At 47.6% G+C, this 18,523-nt stretch overlaps 5 protein-coding genes across 6 annotated transcripts; 2 read left to right on the top strand and 3 right to left on the bottom strand.

Annotated features, from left to right (window-relative positions):
• Positions 1-110: 110 nt before the first annotated feature.
• On the top strand, positions 111-971 carry LOC117903568 (60S ribosomal protein L36). The gene is made up of 3 exons (XM_034815775.1): positions 111-216; positions 400-527; positions 615-971. Exons 2-3 carry the CDS (start codon positions 405-407, stop codon positions 837-839), a joined length of 348 nt encoding a protein of 115 aa, XP_034671666.1. The 5' UTR covers positions 111-216; positions 400-404; the 3' UTR covers positions 840-971.
• Positions 972-1,451: 480 nt separating this feature from the next.
• LOC117903564 (histone H4 transcription factor) lies at positions 1,452-3,562 on the bottom strand. Its single transcript, XM_034815771.1, has 3 exons — positions 2,748-3,562; positions 2,364-2,680; positions 1,452-2,301 (listed from the first exon to the last, which is right to left on the bottom strand). Exons 1-3 carry the CDS (start codon positions 3,403-3,405, stop codon positions 1,888-1,890), a joined length of 1,389 nt encoding a protein of 462 aa, XP_034671662.1. The 5' UTR covers positions 3,406-3,562; the 3' UTR covers positions 1,452-1,887.
• A 245-nt stretch (positions 3,563-3,807) lies between these two features.
• On the bottom strand, positions 3,808-5,674 carry LOC117903565. 2 transcript variants are annotated; one of them, XM_034815773.1, is made up of 4 exons: positions 5,523-5,674; positions 5,201-5,463; positions 4,939-5,168; positions 3,808-4,879 (listed from the first exon to the last, which is right to left on the bottom strand). In XM_034815773.1, exons 1-4 carry the CDS (start codon positions 5,554-5,556, stop codon positions 4,210-4,212), a joined length of 1,197 nt encoding a protein of 398 aa, XP_034671664.1. In that variant the 5' UTR covers positions 5,557-5,674; the 3' UTR covers positions 3,808-4,209. The 2 variants fall into 2 exon arrangements, with proteins under 2 accessions (XP_034671664.1, XP_034671663.1); XM_034815772.1 differs by having other exon boundaries at positions 4,939-5,463; positions 5,523-5,673.
• Positions 5,675-5,915: 241 nt separating this feature from the next.
• LOC117903566 lies at positions 5,916-7,018 on the top strand. Its single transcript, XM_034815774.1, has 2 exons — positions 5,916-6,455; positions 6,548-7,018. The coding sequence occupies exons 1-2, from the start codon at positions 6,258-6,260 to the stop codon at positions 6,866-6,868; spliced, it is 519 nt and encodes a 172-aa protein (XP_034671665.1). The 5' UTR covers positions 5,916-6,257; the 3' UTR covers positions 6,869-7,018.
• A 4-nt stretch (positions 7,019-7,022) lies between these two features.
• On the bottom strand, positions 7,023-10,241 carry LOC117903562 (frizzled-4). Its single transcript, XM_034815767.1, has 3 exons — positions 8,847-10,241; positions 8,556-8,779; positions 7,023-8,488 (listed from the first exon to the last, which is right to left on the bottom strand). The coding sequence occupies exons 1-3, from the start codon at positions 9,866-9,868 to the stop codon at positions 7,590-7,592; spliced, it is 2,145 nt and encodes a 714-aa protein (XP_034671658.1). The 5' UTR covers positions 9,869-10,241; the 3' UTR covers positions 7,023-7,589.
• Positions 10,242-18,523: the final 8,282 nt, after the last annotated feature.

The following is an 18,523-nucleotide window of genomic DNA, read 5'->3' as shown; positions in this document are numbered from 1 at the left end:
GACTGTGGGAAATTTTATGTTTATTCATTTATTTTCAATATTATATACTCAAAATTAAATCTCCCGCCGAAAAAAAACAGCGATAGCTTTGGGACTCAAAAATATCGTAGTATCGTTTCTTTTGACAGCCGCAAAAAGGGTGGCAGCTCCAGCGTCAGCAGCAATATTGCATCCGGTTGGCTTTTTCTCTCTTTCCACCTTTTGACAGCAACTGAGGTAGGTCGACCAGCGTATTATTCTACAAATATAATAGGCATCCGTGGATTGTTTGTGTGAATTGTGATCTGAGTGCCAAGTTAACATGTAAACACAGTTTATCAACTAACTATTTTGCATCAATTAAAACAAAGTTGGATAACAAATGTTTATTTAATTTGTGTTGTTTTTTGTTTGTTTCAGTGACGATGGCTGTCCGCTACGAGCTCTGCATCGGCCTCAACAAAGGCCACAAGACATCCAAAGTCAAGAATGTCAAGTACACCGGAGACAAGAAGGTGAAGGGTCTGCGTGGATCTCGCTTGAAGAACGTAAGTAGTCCCCGGCACTGCTCTTATTGTTGATGCCCCCGCCATTTGTTTACATTGACTAATGTCTGGTTTCCTTCCCACCTACAGATCCAGACTCGTCACACCAAGTTCATGCGCGACCTGGTCCGCGAAGTTGTGGGCCATGCCCCCTACGAGAAGCGTACCATGGAGTTGCTGAAGGTGTCCAAGGACAAGCGCGCTCTGAAGTTCCTGAAGCGCCGCCTGGGCACACACATCCGTGCCAAGAGGAAGCGTGAGGAGCTGTCCAACATCCTCACCCAGTTGAGGAAGGCTCAGACTCATGCCAAGTAAACTCCAAAAGGAACGCGTCCCGCGATGTGTTTTTTTTTTGTTTTCGTGACATGATCAAACAACAAAATATTCTATTTGATGTCGGAGTCGTCTAAGCTTCTCAATATTAAAAAAACCAATATGAAAACCGTACATGAAAACGATGTGTTTAATTTTTTTCAAGTGATTCCACATAACCTCACAAAAGGTAATTGCAACAAGCAAACAAAAAAGGAAGCAGAAAATGAACAAAACAAACCCAAGACTGCCTGTGGTGCGTGTTAGGTGCAGCAATAGATTACCGCTGCCCGAAAGGGGTTTTGCCATTAAAACTAGCGTGGATTGGGCGCCACCGCTGCCCGTAAAAGTTCACTTGGAGCAGGGCTCGGCACGCATACAGACAGCGCGCAAAACGGAACATTGCCATGCACTGGTATTGGTACGAATCACTGCAAAACGCGTGTACGTGAGCGGCAGAGCACCGACTTGTGGGAATACACTAAAATTCCACCTTATGATGAGAAATAAACAATTCCCGCCATATTTAATGGTATTTGGCCTTGTTTAATCGTTGGCTTGATATAATTTGATTGGTTTTTAGCTTAATACGTAAAGACGTGTAGGAGACGCTACTGAAGACAGTTAGAAATGTTAAAAAAATAAATTGAAACTTGATGCTTAAACAATTAAAAATGTGAGTTAGGCTGTGAGACGATTATTACTAAGGAAATAAGCACAGGCATGCGGACGCACAGACTCCCCAATGGACGACAGGACACGCGACGCGAGACACAAGCAGAAATCTGCGCGGAGATATGAGTTTTTGTGGTTGTGTGCGGCAGGGCACGAGATCAGCGAGGAGACGAGACGGTTAATAAAAGTCTCAGAGAATGAATTGCTCTGAACAAATGGGTTGGGTCGGGTGTGATTGTGGCTTAGGTCTAGACTCTAGAACGTGCAGTGAGGAGTGGAAATATCCTTAACTTATCTATGGGTACGACAATGGAGAACAGCCCTTGCATAGCATGATGAGGTTTTGGGTGTGTGCCGACCGACCGAGCGACCGCCCTCAGAGCTCGTCAGTGAGGGTCGGCAGCGATATGATGACCTCGCCCACGAGCTGGGCCTCATCGGGATCGTTGGAGACAATGATGCGCCCAAATTCTGTATTCGTTGGATCCACAATCTCGTAGCAGCTGCCGCCGCCCGACGATGGCTTCGCGTCAGCCCCGTCATGGTTGGGGGCGTGCGATTGCGGTGCGAGTATCTGCTGGGTCACCTCCATGCTCTCGAGGCGCGTCGTCTCCAGCCGATAGAAGCCGTTCTCGTCCACGCGGTACGTGAAGCGCTTGTGGCCCGATGGCAGCCGAAAGCCGTGCTTCTGCATCAGATGCGTGGACAGCGATTTGCCGCTCTTGAAGAAACGCTCGCAGCAATGGCACGCATACAGAATGGGATTGTTGCCATGCACCTCCAGGAAGTGCTGCAGAGAGAGAGAGTGAGCATCGATGGGGATTTGGTTGGTGTTTTGGCTCTTCAGCTTACCCTGCGCATCTGGGCGTAGGTGCGCACCGAGTACTGGCAGTCTGGGTGCTCGCATCGATGCACGGTTTTGTTGTGCACAATCTCCACATGCTTGAGCAGATCCGATTCGCGCACGCAACGCTTTTCGCACTCGCTGCACTTGAGGGGCTTGTCCTTGAGGTGGCGGTAGCGTATGTGGGTGGTCAGGTCGCTGGCCGAGCTGCATGTCATGTCGCACATGGTGCACTTGAAGCCGTTTATGTGCCGCAGCACATGGCTACGCAGCAGCTTCTGTGTGGCAAAGAACTTGAAGCATTGGGCGCACTGAAAGCTGTTGGCTGCATGGCAAGCCCACAAAATGGTTTAGAAATTGGCGGGAAAGTGTCAATGGTTCGTGGAGCTCACTGTTGTTGTCCGGCTGGCGACGCAAGTGATCGAAGAGCGTCGTCTTGGTGCGAAACACCTCGCCGCAGTGGTGGCAGGCGACCAGCTTCTTGTTCGAATGGGTGCTGATGTGCTCGATGAGGCGATACTTGTTGTCCATCTGCTTGTGGCAGAGGTTCCAGTTGCACTGCGTCTTGGGCCGCTCGTCGTCGGGCGTCTTCTGTATGTCGTACTCGAACAGGGCGTGCTTGACTATGTGATCCTGGAACTCCACAATGGACACGAATTCCCGCTTGCAGTCCATCCAGCCGCAGTGGAAGTTCTGCTTGAGATCGGGCAGCTTGTCCGCCATGCGGGCGGGCGCACAGCAGGCGGGTATCTCCGGATGCAGGTCGCACTCGAGCTTGCCCTGGAGCAGCAGCTGGCTGTAGTAGCCGTGATAGTACGCGTGACGCTCCAATTCCTCGGCGCAGCTTGTGCGGAAAACGCAGTCGTTCCATTGGCAGGCATGCTCTGCGTCGTTCTGCTGCTGCTGCTCGGCGGCATACGTCTCCAGGTGCTCGGCTATGTGGCTATTGAGGTTCCATTCGCCATTGCAGATCTCCTGGCAGCCCTGCCAGCCACAGCACAGTGGCAGTTCGACAATTTTTTTACGTTTGCTCGCTGGCTGGTGGCTCATCCTCAAGCAGGGTATCTTTGTGCACTTTCCTGCGGCTGGCTACGGGTGTGGTCTCGACGTTCACGGCTTTAGGTTCGCTTAATTTGATGCAATTCAATAATTACGAGCCAATTTTGTCACTCTGCCTAATTTTCACGCCCCACAATATTGATCAAATTTATCGATATATTTTTGCATCGTTTCCCAATGCTGCGCCATCTGCTGGCAGTTATCGATAAGGCAGTGCAATTCAAATGTGCGCGCTACAAATTCTTCTCTTTCATTGAATTTAAAAGCATATTTGATTTTCAAATGAGGACAAATTGTTTTATTATGGATTATCATGGATCGTTTGCTAATCCTAAATAAACTTAGGATACACTGTACTCTGTTTCTATGAGATGTGTTGTGTTCAATCGAGTATCAAATTTGATCTGGAATATATTTTCCCTAGCAGCAAAGGGAAGTAGGAGAAACGAAGGCGCTGTGAGAATTCCATCAAATATTCCATATTCAAGTTGTGTTTTGTTGTAGCCTAAAATCTAATCATCTAATACTTAATGTACATAAATATGTATGTATGTATGTATGTATGTATACACTGTGACACCGTTATGCCACAAAGCTCCCTCGAAGCTCAGTCCATATTGAAACAGAAGATCTCCTTCCACCCATCCCCAGCTCCCACGAGGAAGCTTTCATGGCTGGAAGTGTGCTGCGTGCGTGTGTGTGTGGTGTGTGGGTGTGTGTCCTAGCATTCAGAGTCCTGGCATCACGTACGCAATGTTATCCAGCGTATTGGCCAGGTTATTGCGCAGCTGTGGCTTATTCTCGAGGCCCGGTATCTGCGTGGTCATGCAGAGGAGCGGCCCCATGGAGCAGAGCAGGCTGTCCAGCAGCACGGAGAGGCTGCCCGAGAGCGCCACGTGCCCGTTGTGCTTCTTGAGTCGCTCCCCAATCACCGTTAGGCTCTCGCCGAGCAGCTTTAGGTGTGCCGCCGCATCGATGGCCGCAATGTTTGACTTCTCCGCTGGCAGCTGATATTCCCGCTGGCCTCCCGTGCCCGTGCCCGTGCCCGCTCCCGGCGACAGCTCCGAGTCCGAGGGTGAGTGCAGCCCGGCCGTTGGCTTCTTGCCCGCGGAAGATCTGTTCGTAGCCGATGGCCGACGCCCGCGGCAGCTGCGGGTTGTGTTGCGCCTCGGTCCACCAGTCGCAGTCGTCACTGGCATCGTCGGTGTCGCCGACTCCAGACGATCGGCGGCCAGTTTCCGCGTGCGACTTGTCGTTGCGCGGTTCATAAAGTTCCCCTCTGGAGCTGGTGGCTCGGCGGCTGTGGCGGCACCATTGCTGGCTGTGGGCAGGGGCGGCAGACCATTCTTCTCGCGTGCCCGAGCCTTTGTGGACTGAACCTTGGCCTTCCGTCGCCAGGCAATCTTTTCCCTGTTCGACACGTTCGCCCACAGCTCGCTGAGGCGTCGGGCGGCATTGGAGAAGTCTGGAGTGGGCAAGGAATCGAGTTAAGAGTAAGCGAATGGCCAGCCAGTCGGCGCTTACCCAGATCCTGGAAGTCTCGCTTGCGAATCTCCCGCGCCCACAGGCTGTAGGCTGTGTAGCGCGTCTTGCCCTTGTCCTTGCGATAGGGCTTGCCGGTGACCACCTTGCCCGCCTTGAGCATCTTCCTGGAGTTTGTCTTCTCGCGCATGTAGAGGCTCTGGCGCATGGTGGACTCGTTGTTGGTGGCCTCCGCTTCGACGCCATCGACCAGATCCTGCACCAGGTTGTCCAGCTCATCGTCGGAGTTCATCAGCACGATGCCCATTGTTGGGGCGGGTATGTGTAGCTCTGAGTCGGACAGATTGTGATCATCGAAGAGCATCTCGTGCTCGAGCGCCCGCTCCAGTTCGGCCTCCCGCTCCCTGAGGGCATTCGGTGGTCGACCTCGGCCCGGATACCGTGCTGGTGGCCTGCCCTGGCCGCGTCTTGCCTTCTTCTCGACCTCCTCCGGCGACTCGAAGTCCAACAGCTTCGATGACTTTTTGCGTACGCGTCCACTCCTCGAGATGCCTGTGACCTGAAAATCTAATGAGGCATTCGCTCAGTTGAAGGCCTTCGATTGGGATACGCTTTGGATACGTTACCCTTGGCCACTGGATAAAATGTTGGCGACTCCATTATTGGACGCAACTTCTCTGCCCCGCAATGGAAGCAATTGTTTTCCTTTCCTTTTTTTTTTGTAGACGATGCAAATGGAGCGAAGAAGACAGACTACAATCAGCTGCTCGGTGTGACCAGTGCGCCATTCAAAATAGCGCGTCGGCCCTGCTGCTGCTAAAAATCAAATGAAAATTACTTGCTATATATCCCATGTTTCGGCCCTGGTTGGCTGTCTATTAGTTGGCCTAATAGTTGCACCCGAATTTTTAGCGCTATGAGTTATTCCAAGCTAATGTTAGTTCCGCTGTACGCACTGGTCAAACGGTATTCACACGCTCGACGGCACTTGGTCACACTGCTTGATTGTTGATTTGTTTGTGGGGGGAAGCCAGCAGAGAAGAAGAAGAAGCGAAGCGGCATTTAATTTATTGATTTGCAAGCCACTGAGAAATGCCCGATGGCACGCGATGCAAGGCGATTGTGAGTCGCCGGCCCCGAAACCAAGGACATCATTACCCCCCTCGCTGTATTCGGTGAAGCGACTGTAACGTGTTTATTTTTCATGACCAAAAACAGCGGCTGTGTCGCCCCGTTCAAACCCAAACGGACATCGCACAAACAAAAACTCACTCCGTGCGCGACATTCACAGCGTCGCAAGTGTTCCAATCATAATCATTATCCAGCAGTGCCTTTCGGGATTAGGATACTACTAGAAAGGATGTCGGTGGCTTCAACAAATGAAATCGCCGGCGGTGGCGGCATCAGTGAGACCGATAATGTCTCTGCCCTTGAGCTGCAATCAAATCGACGCATGCTGTACTTCAGTGACGGCGTCATGGAGGAGCTATCCTCATCCAGCGATAGCGAAACCGAAGCGGATGTACCCGACAAGTGCTACAATCTCCAGTTGGATGAGGTGCGTCATTCTCTAGCTCCTCCTTCTCCTAACGTGACTCATTTCTCACTCATGTGTGTGCGTGTGTGTGTTGTTTCTTTTTCCTTTTGCAGCGCGAAATGGCACTGGGGCCGCGCCTACGGTACAAGGCCAGCCGCATGGGCAATAAATTCTTAGCCGGCATTGACTATGTGGGCGGTGGGCTGGCCTCCCTGCTGGGCATCACCAATACCAAATATGCCAGCGAAATGGACAGCTACCAAAGGGCAAAAATCCAAGGGGACGAGGACCTTGACAACAACTGGCAGCCGCAGAACAACAATCACAACAACACAAACCGCAACGAGACCATCGTGCTGTGTGCACCGGCACGCAGCGAGTTGGCAGCACCACCACCGACAGAAGTGCAGCAGCAGCAGCAGGGACGACAATAGCGAGAGAGAGAGAGAGGGAGGAGAGATTTTGATACTCGATTTTTACAAAATGGTAAAACCAAAATGCGAATAATAATATTTTGCAACATTTTCGACACACTTTATTCGCTAGCAAAATAAGTTACAATAAAAGAAATACAAAAACAACAAGTTGAATTGTTAGTGTGTGCGAATTATATCAAAGATGTACATAAAATGGTATACATAGTAGGTATATAGTAGGTATATAGTAGTATATTTAATATATTTATTGTATATTGTTTTACCCCTTAAAGCTAATGGCACACTGAATACAGTTTAGGAATATTAATGCTAGCATTACACAATTAATACAATTGCCTTCCCATTAAGTACACTTACGGCTCGTGGGGGAGGGGTTCGATTTGTGGTAGGATGGGGTCGTGCAGGCGGCAGGACACAGCAAAGTCTGAACATTGAACATGCGCGTATCACAGTAGTTGGTTGCTGCGTTAGGCAAGGCAAGAAATGGTTTACGAATTAAGTACAACACCGAAGAAAGGGAAGGAATACGAGTAGGAATACGTAAGGAGGATCCTTAATTTGTGGGGACGTTTACACAGTACAACAAAGTAGGGATTGAGGCGAAACGCATTGATTTTGACTAGCACTCAATGAATGAACCGATCCATTGATGTAACAATTTCCAAATTATAATTTAGTTAATCCTTTCTTCTAGCTAGTTAGTTGGTTGGCTGCCTGCTCAAAGCAACGTCTCATCCCCATAGCGATGCATTTGGGCATAGTAATTGCTGTGGCTGTACTTCTGGCTGCCCGCTGGATAATATAAACGATGCGAGGAGGACGAGTTGTGCGGCTGCTGCTGCTGCTGTCGCTGATGATGATGGTGTAATGGCTGCAGTTGCTGTGGACTCTGACGATGATGATGGTGGTGGTGCTGCTGCTGATGATGATGATGGGAGCCACTGTTCCGACCTAGAGTGTAGTTTGATATTTGATTGAGCGAAATGGAGCCAGCGCCGGGCGGTGGGGACTTGTGCTTGTACGGACTGGGCAGCGGGGCACTGGCCATCGATTGATGCGAGGGTCGCACCGAATGGTAGGAGACAACGGTGCTGCTGCAGGCGGCATGGGATACCCGGGAGCTGCTCTGGCCATCCAAATGGTGCATCTGCAGCTGCTGGGCTGTCGGATTGGAGTGCTTGTGCGGACGCAGCGATAGCTGTCGCTTGTACATGGTGGATATGCTGGGGCCGAGCACCCAGGCGAAGCAGCAAATGCCCAGCATCAGCTCCATGAAGGCGCGCACCAGAAAGGGCCACAGCGGCGTGCTCGTCTCGCCCGAACTCAGCCAGATGTCAATGTTGGCAAACTCGTAGATCACCGCCAGCAGCAGCAGGGCACTGGCCAGGCCATAGATGAACAGAAAGATGCCAATGCCCGAGCTGCTGTGCGCGCTCAGTTGCTGCAGCTGCTGCTGCACGCTCAGCGCGTTGGTGTTGCGCAGAATCTCCTTGTTGCGGCAGTGCACCAGGTAGCCGGATATCAGATTCATCGAGCCAAAGATCCAGTAAATAAACACAGGCGTCGCGACCAGCACCTGCAGCGCCCTGTCCGACTGATTGCCCACAAAGCAGGCGCCTGCAAACGGAAGCCAAAATCCCAATTAGCTGGAATCTTGATGGTGGATGGCGGATCTCGCACTTACCCAACAATTCGTCGGCATCCACGTAGCGAAAGACAATGACGGCGGCCGTTTGGAAGGCGGGCAGGCCCCAGGCCACAAAGCAAACGAAATTATTCTGCGCCAGATTCTGATGGGCGCTCACCTTGGCAGCCAGCCTGTGGCTGACGGGAATGACCACGTGCCCCTTGGCATCGGGACTGTGGCGGCGTATATCACGATGCCAGCCCAGACATAGAATGGCCCACCTGTGCGGGCGGAGAAAATCAGAAATCAGAATTCAAATGAAAGGCTTTGGGGTGCACAATTCCTTACCAGGCACAGGCAGCCATGCCAAAGTAGTAGCGCAGCAGAAAGACGCTCGCACAGGCCGCATTGGAGAGCCCGTCCACGCTGAGGAGCGACTCGTTGGGCGCCTGGGGATCAGTGCCGCAGGCGGTGCCCGTGCGACCAACAATGAAGCGCACGGTCCAGCCGATCGTCACCATGTTGTGGCACCAAATCGAAGGTGTGAGCAGGCGCGACCACTTGGCACTGGCCAAGCGGCTGTCATCGCCCACCAGCAGGCAGAGCGTGGCCACAAAGGCCAGCCCGAGGGCAGCATAGGCCCAGGTGGAGACCCAGATCTCGGACAGATGCTTCTCGCTGGGCGTGAACAGAATATCCGCCTCACAGAGCGGTGCACAGCGACCGGAGCGTGGCAGCTTCACATACAAATGGGACTTGCCCAAGCCCGAACAGTCCAGCGGCAGTTTGCCGACGATGTTGCCTCCACCAGCAGCCACCGGTCCGTAGAGCTCATGCTCCTGCATGGGCAAGTGCAGCTCACCGGGCCCCTCCATGCACATGGTCTCGTGGTTGTTCTCCCTGGGAAAGCGATCACAGTCGAGGGCCTTCGGCCAGGGGAAGCCGAAGCCCTGCAGCACGGGATGGCAGCGTATCCGCACCGATTCGCACAGACTCTGGCACGGGCCGATGGCGTGCACCGGCGCCTTGGGCGTGCACATGGGCACATAGGCGGCGCACAGGAACAGCTTCAGCTGGGAGCTGCAGTCGTACTCGATCAGCGGCGCGAATGTCTGCAGCGTGTACTCCACATCCGTCTGCAGCTCGTGGCCCACCAGATTGGGCATGGAGGTCTCATTGTAGCCGATGCCGCGGCACATCTCAATCCGAATCGTTTCACATTGCCGGAATGTGGGTGGCGGCATCTCTGGCGCTGAGCTGGAGCTGGCCACGGAACTGTTGCTGGGGAACATTATGGCCCTGGTGGTATGTGGCAACGGGCACACCAGCAGGAGCAGCACCACGAGGAGGTGGAGTAGGGGCAGTGGCATCGTATGACTGACTGACTGACTGACTGACTCTCTGTCTATCCCACTGCAAATTGATCTTATCTCTGGTTTCCCTTTATGCAGATCCTAATGCCGCTTGCCGCTGCCTGTTGCTGTTGCTGTTGCCGCTACTGATGCTGATGCAGAGAACCTGTTCCTCTCTCACGGTTCTCGGTTTCTTGTTTCTCAGCTTTTGAACATTGCAGCTCTCTCTCTCGCTCGCTCTCCCTCTCTCCCTCGCTCTTTCGGCTGCCACGCAACGTTGTTTTGTTATTCTTATTCTTGTTCTTGCTGTTCTGCTTGTTGTTGTTGCGGCGGCGGCTCCCCTTGTCAAGTCGTTAACTACCTTTCGCGTCGTTCTTGTTATCGTTGCCGCCGCTGCTTTTGCCTCTGCCTCTGCCTCTGCCGCTGCCGCTGCCGCGCTCTGGTTCTGCTTATGTCTGCCACCTCTTGGGGCCGCTGTCGCTGTCGCGTCGCTGCCGTACCCGTTGCCCCCACCCCCCGTTGTCGTTATCCAAAACTAGTTTCTGCCTTCGCCTCCTGTCTGCTCCACCCCCCCCTCGACGACACACAACACCACACAAATTCCCGTATGCAGATTATCTTTTTGGAGTGGAAAAGTTTATCCGCTTCTTATGGCTTCCACTTGATATGACTTCGTGCCTTCACTTTTAACTGTCTTTTGTTGGTTTTACTGTCAAAATTCCTTGCGTATTTATTGATAACAAATCAATTGTTATTTCAAGAATTTTTGTGGAATTTTTTCGTTGTTTGTTTACGCGACAGTGTGACAGTGTGACCGCGGAATTATCGATAAAATATACCGACAGATCCTCGTAAATATACCGAAATATACTGTCTTATTTTCAAAATATACTGATAATATACCGCAAACCTAAAATCATTTTCCTCGACTTTGAGGTTATATTTAATATTACTGGCTAGTTATGAGTGTCAGCGCTAAATCTATAATTTTATCCGATTTATCAATCAATTCTCAAAAAGATTGGTTAGTTTGCGAGACTTATTTTTGTTGTATTGCTTACAAATTAAGTTTAATAGGTTTAAGTCGACTGGTGGTGATTTCGAAAGGAGAAAGCTTTATACTAGTCGCCATCTGGCGACCCTGCTGAGAACCTGCATGAGCTTTTTAACAGCTTTTAAACTGCGGAAAGCTTTTACGTTTGGCGCTTATTTCAAATGTTCGTCCGGGTAATACTCGAGAAATTTTCGATCTTCACACCGCTGGCTTATAGTGGATGAAAGTTCCTGGCAAAAACAATCAAACAACAGAGTAGCCAGCAGCGGAATTGTTTATAGTTTTGGTAACAGCAGCGCGGGTCGAAGGTGGGCGGCATTAACTATCACCACACACGCATTCCCATAGCCTTTTGTTGTTCTCCTTTTCGGAAATTCAGTCTGCTCTCTCTCTCTCTCTCTTTTGAACTCTTTGGGTGTTTAGGCCACGCCCATAATGATGTGTCCTCAGTTTATCCTCTCACGGATGTCGTTTCACCCCTATGCGCGCTTATGTGTATGTGTGATACGTGACACACACACAGGCGCACACATGAGGATAACGGTTATTCGTGTGTGTGAGAGAGGGCGAGAAAGAGAGAGAGCAAGGAATGGGCAGCAAGCGAGAGAGCGAGAGCTTCATGTGTGTGCGATGTGTGGCCGTTTATGTACATATTTTGCAGGACCCGCAGGACTCTATGCGTGATACATACATGCATACATATGTACATATACTCACGCACACGCGCAGACGTACGCTGTGATGCATGTGTGGCAGCATTTACATATGTACATATGTATGTACATGTATGCATGTATGTATCCCTTTTTTTACCCGTTCGTGGGACACACGACGCTCAACTAATTACGAAAGGCAAATGAAAGTTTCTGCTGTTCTTACATCAATTTACATCAGTGGCAAGAGAGTGGGGGAAATGCATGTGTAGATAAGTGGCAGATCTAACGTAACTTTACAGCACATATGTACATATGTATGTACATATGTACACGCAATGCATACATACATAGAATTCATGAAATTACAGTTACTTGCACGCTGGGCACTGTGTCCTGCCCGTTGCCGTTGCCCGTTGTCAAACTCATAATCCAATTCCCTAACTTGTCGTCAGGCTATGCAACCCACCTCCCTCCGATGCCCCTTCCAACCCGCCTTCCAACATCCATCTGCCCATCTTTCACTCTTTGTTTTCCTTCTTTGCTTTCTGCTCTTTACACTTTCACTTTTTCCTTCTTTTGCATCAGATTTAGAACAATTCCTGCATTTTCATTTTTTCGCTTGTGAGGAAATATTTATACCCTTCCATCATGGTCAAGACGAATAAAAGGAGTTCTGAATTGAATGAAAATAAAAATATTAATTTCAGATCCATTTGGTCGTTTATGCAATTTCAGTGAGAAACTTTTCATGAATTCCTTTATGTCTTTCCCTGATTTACGTTTGAAAATAATTGTATCTACTTCATAAACAAACTTCAAACATTCTTGATAAATTAATCTTGTCTCTTTCAGTTTTCATGGCATTTGGTCAGCGTTTGTGTCATTCAAAGGCAGCCCTTCGCTTATGGAAAGTTTGTACAGCAATTGTATGGGTGTATGGAAACAGCTCGCTGAAATAATGTTCTCTTTGGCTTCAGCAGGTTAAAAAATATTCGAAACGAAAGAGTGTTTAAGCATTGACTTGCCAGAGACTGCAATAATTCCGACGTTTTTTTATAAATGCTCACTTTTTCCCCCTCTTCTGCTGCCTATATACATATGTATGTATGTACATATGTATGTATGTATATGTAAGCTCATATTGTATACTCGTAGCTGGGCCTCGCTGGGAGGTGTTGGGGCGGTGCGGTGTAATAAAAGGCACGAGAGAAGTCGCTGTCGAAAAAAAAGTGTAAAGCGCATCGAATTTCCACGGCGTCTGTACAGTGCTGGACATGCATATAGGACAGCAAATTTGTACTACAGTTAAGTAAATGTCTAAATGCATAAAATCAATGCTTCATTTTGAATGGCAGAAATTATTTTGAGGTGAATTATTAATTGATTAAACAGAATCCAAAGTTTCAGTTTCATTTTAAGCAATTCAAATGCATTTTTAGACCCCTAACTTTACTGAAACCAAACTGCCTAAGCTGCTGCCATTCGTTGAATAAAATTCTTGCTTTCTCGCACACCTACAGTGAATATGTAGAACTGTCATTGAACCTAGAAATATGTCGTTTGGTGTAGTGAAAGGCGAGCATTTCTTATGCAGTCGCAACTGGTGCATGCACCCGAGGAGGCAAGAAAGAAAAACCAGAGGAGAAGGAGCACACTGGGAAAGGTGTTCAGGCAGCGAGACAGAAACCCTGGCCCTGGACCAAAACGTGAGCCAGGTCTGGGTGGGGCAGAGGCAGAGGCAGCGGCAGAGGGCAGGACGAGGCCCAGGGGCCCGAGGTGGCGGCAGAGCGCGTTGATGCACAAAAGCATTTGCTGCGTGTAAACTTGACTTTGAAATTTGCCTCATTTACACTTGCCACTGCATTTTACACCTGCACCTTCGCCTGCCCCAGCCAGACACACACCTCCACCCACCGCTGGGTTGCTGGGTTCCCATTTCTTTCTGTTTTATTTCTCCTTCTTTTCTGCATACTTATATAAAGCCGCTTTAACTGTTGCATGCCACGTGAAATGTTGAACCAAAAAGCTGCTGGCACAGCGATCCTTTGGCCGGGGTAAAAGAGATTGGATGGAATTGAAGGATTGCTTTGGATTGGATTGGATTGCCATAAACTGGTTTTCCACATCGCCCTGGTTTTCAGGGTTGGTGCTTGGCATGGAAAATGGAAATTGTAATCAACTCGTTAATGGAAGTGCCTCGAAATTTACGTGCCACTGCGGCAAACCGGTCACAACAATTATACATGAAATTTAAAATATGTGAGTAGATATCCCACAGATATGATGTATTCCATCAAAGAGCATTCCAGTTCTTTTATAATCTCAAAATTCGAGTCGGCACAAATTACGAACTTACGAGAAGCAAAAGAAGGCCAAAGACTCATTTTACTTATAAATTCTTCGTTGATTTGATTCCCTCATTGATTGCATGAACAGCCAAAATTATATTCCATTCCATAGCAGAGAAAAACCGAGAAAACCTCGGAGAAGCTTGGAATCAGCAGACAACTTTCAGCACAAAAAACACAAACTAATTGAACATTAAGAGTACCAGAAACATGGAGTAACTGAAGTAACATTGAAAAGGGAGATTCTTACTGCTTTCATGCAAAGATCAAAATAGTTGTTGATGGCCTCAAAAGTTCCTCAAATTAAAGGAATTTTTTCCTGATTTCTGCAGAAAGAACTTTCATAATATTCATAAAATATTCAATCTAAATAAGACAGTATTCACACATACATATTTATGAATGTTTTTGTGTGTGTGCAAAGGTCGTTGTGCACACGCACACATTTATAAACTCACACACACAGCTGCATGTGTGTGCGTATACTTTTTACCTTGCACTTGTCACATTTACTCGCATTTTTCTCGCGTTTTCTTTTCATTTTTTTTTCTCTCGCTATTTTCATTTAATATTCAAGGAGCAGTAGGGTAAACAGCAACAAAAGCGAAATTCACAGGCTGCATCTGCTAAAGCATTTCAGGGTCTTTGGGCACCCCAAGGGGGAGCAACTCTTTAAGATGATAAATTTGAAATCATTCTTTTTTTTTATGTAAACATGAGTGTAACTCCAGTTGAGAAGATTCATTGTAGTGTCTTTAAATACACCTAAGAATATATGAAAATATAGGCACAAGTCATCAGTTTATTTAGTTTATTTTCCATTCAATATTTTATCGTTTCAACAATTGTTTTAATCTAAATCTTCTAACTGCATTTGTAACATTATTCTGTTCAACTAATATCTAATATTTGCTTGTGTATGTGTTTCATTTATGTTTGTTTTTTAAAGTGCCTTAAAGTGGCTTTCAAAACTTTTAATTTATTGCATGAAATATTTCCTCTGTAAAGCCGTCGGCAGGATTGATTTAGTCGCATTTTGTTGAAGATCAATCTTGTCGCTAAAAATGTCTACTCAAGTACGTTAGCAGTTACTTTTTGTATGCTTTTAAGATAAATATATTTTCGCATATTTATTTTTCTAAGTACTTTGGCTTATAAAGGCCTAGAAAGCTCTTCTAGGAAATAATAAATAAATTCAGCGACATATTTTTAAACATTTTTGAAGAGTTATGCTTTGATTTTCTTTGTAAAAAATATTCAAAAAAATTCGTAACTATTTAAAAAATATCTATTAGATATTTTTCATGGTACACAAACATTTAGTAAATAAATTACGGGTAATCATCTACATTAGAATTGTTTCAAATCATTCTCTGGAAATTATTCTCTTTGTTTAGAAAGTTTCTCTTAATTGTATTAAATATAAATATTTTCTTGTAGTTGTTAAAATTACGCTCCTAACTTTGATCATTTTGTATGAGGCACTTTCCTGTTGATAATCTTTGTTGATGTTTTCCAGAGTGGTTTCTACAATCACTGGAGCTGTGGTATCATCGATTTATCATTCGCTCTGACCATCGCCCATAAATCATACTCAAATTGTGGACTTTGGGACGCGCCCATTTGGTGGCTCATGCGCCGACAGCTCTGACCCACGAAGAGTGTGGTTTGCCCCTGTTCCCGTTGCGGTTTTTTGCGATGGGCACGAACTGGACGCACGCGTAACCTTTGCCATCCAGCAGGAGCAGCAGCAGCAGCAGCAGCAGCCATGAAGGCTATCCCTAAGCAAACATACAGCCGTACATGCGAGTATGTATTCACGTATGTACATCTGGGAAAGTTGTCAACCCGATTTGCCGGCTTATCCTGCGACTCGACCTCTCCTAGGGATCGGCTTCTCGCGTGAACTCGGACTTTCGGTTCGGACGCTGCTTCTGCTGTTGGTTTTTTGCTGGCTTCCTCCCCTGGCTGATGTTGCAAGTTTTTGAATTTGATTTTGATTTTGACGAAATGGTCGTGCTGCTGGGCGCCAGCGGTGGACAGGGGTCACTTGTGGTATTAAATATTGTGAAGAGGGTCGTTCGACCAGCGCAATTTCCAGCTTGATTTATACATGAGCAGGGGGGTCGCACAGGGACAACCGGGTCGCCAGCCCGTTGTCACGCCCAGCACTCGAATCGGTTCATCAAAGGGGTTGAAACTGAATTGAATTTTGCACACTGAACCGAGAAAGCAACTGACAGACAGAGACGGAATCTGCGCTGCGTTGGGATGTCCGAGTGTCGAGGTCAAATTTTTGGTTAATTAATTTGGCAAACAACAATTTCTTCAAGGCTGGCAAATCAAAGTGTCGCCGTTCCCTTTTAGACACAGAGTTGAAGCCTTGAATGTACACTCTTAGCGGTGGCTGTTGTTCTGTGAAGCTGTTTGAAGCTGCCAGCAGATTGCATCCATCTGAAAGAGTATCCAAATTGGGGACTCTCTCATTTGGTTCGCCTTCTCCTTTTGTTCCCTTTTGGGTTGATTATATTTTGCATTTATTATAACGATTGTTGTTTGTTGGTGTTGTTCCAGGTGAAGCACCCAGTCAGGCAGCACACAATTTGCCAAAGCGTAATAGAAAAATCAAAGGCACTCCGAGAGGCACCAGGCCACTCGATGCTACGGATGCCTCTGCTGATGTCTGATGGGTTTCGGTGGATGGATGGAAGACATTTTATCGGGTCAGCGAAGCATGCAATATGCTCTGGCTCAACCTGTCTGCCTGCCTGCCTGCCTGCCTGCTGGGCATACGTACCAACCCATTTTTGGGGGGGCCTACATCTACAGCTCCATCTCCATCTCCATCTCCAGCCAATGCCTTCGAACGCACATCAATCTGGGCATAATGGCCTTAGATAGTAGTGTTTGTTTGTGTCCCAAGGTATGCGTATGCAAAATATATATCCACGTTGTGTACCCAGAGAGCAGAGCCCATAGCGATGTGCGTGAGAGGAGCTCAGCCCCTCATTATTTGTGGCACAACCTTAGTGGATGCTCCGCTAGAATGAGTCCCTAGGTTCTCATGAGTTATGCCAAGATTCGAGATATTTTTTGGCATCTCGCAAAAGGCCTCTTTCAGAGCTTTGCCCCCGCTGCAAATATGTTTCCACAGATCGTGTTCGTGTTGCGTGTCACGCACACATCTCCAACGGCCACGTCCTAAGCCAGCTCTTTGTGTGTGTGTGCCCTGTCCCTGCCCCTGTCCCTGTCTCTATGCTGTCTATCTGCGGAGCGCTTTTCAATTTTCCAACCAACGCAGCGTATGCGCGATGGCAATCTGTTCCTGCCTTCATTATTTTGCTTTTCCTTTTGTCTGTGTGTGTGTGTGTGTATATTTTTTATATATTTTATGCATGATTGTTATTGTTTGCAGTTTGCCTGGAATAATGTTTCGCGAGTCGAGAGTTTGATCCGCAAGCGGCTCATGTGCCAGAGACCGGAACCAGAGCGAGAGCAAGAGCAAGAGCTCTCTCCCCTATCTCCACCTAACTCGACGTCTTTTTGTTGGGCTTGCTCTTGGCCACCACTTGCACGAATGTACGCATCATATTTTTCATAAATATAAGCGCGCCCATCTAATTTGCATATGCGGCAGCCAAGCAAGCGAACTCTGAACCCAATTCCAGGGCCCAGCTCCGACCCAGACCCCGAATACAGACCCGAGGCAACCGAAACCGGGGCAGATGTTTTAGCTCACGCCGAAAGCGCCTCAGCGAGCGCGGAGTAAGGACTAAGACGTGGCCCTGGATCCTCTAACCCCTGTAACCCATAACCCGTAGCCTGCTGTAACCCTGGCTGCCAGAATGGACACCCAATGCCGCAACTACAGTCGGCTGTGAGTGTGTGTGTGTCTGTTGCATAATTGATAACGAAAGGCCATGGAGGCCCATGCCCTATGAGCGACGCAACGTGGCATGTGGTCGCTCGTTTGCTGACGCCAAAGAGTTGAAATCTAAAGAGATTTCTCTCAAAAAAAGAATCGCACATTGCAGGATTTTGTATATCAAAGGTGAAGGTAGATGAAAATTTCTTATAAATATCATTCACTTACAATTCCTCTCAATTATTTCTCAAAGAAAAAACCACTTTAAAGCTCAATCAATTATTTTTCTTTCAGCCTTTTCCGGCATACGTCACAGCTAAAAGGGAATCCTCTTTCTGTACATCAAATGACATACAGCACATCCCAAATGATCCACAAATAAATATGGGCAGAGCATATACATTTTGCTACAATATTTTTGTTTTTCTATTGCTCAATTGCTTCCTTTTATCATTGACTTATTTCTTTGAAATTCTTTTCTCTCTTCTTCCATAAATATTTAAATATCATTCCACATCTTCGGCAATGTTGAATTGTATCCCAAAAAATGCATTTAAATTGTATCCACTCTGTCTAAATATTTGATTAATGTACCAATATCTCATAGTTTTTATTTAAAATTTGCAAAAATATTCCACTTCCATTTCCATCTTCTGCTCTTCGGTGTCGCTAGCTGCTTAAATGTTTTTCGCATTTCTCTTTGATCTTTACTCTATTTTAAATATCTTTATTCTAGCTTAAATATCGCAT

The sequence above is a fragment of the Drosophila subobscura genome, chromosome A (assembly GCF_008121235.1).
Source record: "Drosophila subobscura isolate 14011-0131.10 chromosome A, UCBerk_Dsub_1.0, whole genome shotgun sequence".
NCBI lineage: Eukaryota > Metazoa > Arthropoda > Insecta > Diptera > Drosophilidae > Drosophila > Drosophila subobscura.
Note: the sequence above shows the minus strand (reverse complement) of the source record. Positions and strands in the feature narration are given on the sequence as shown.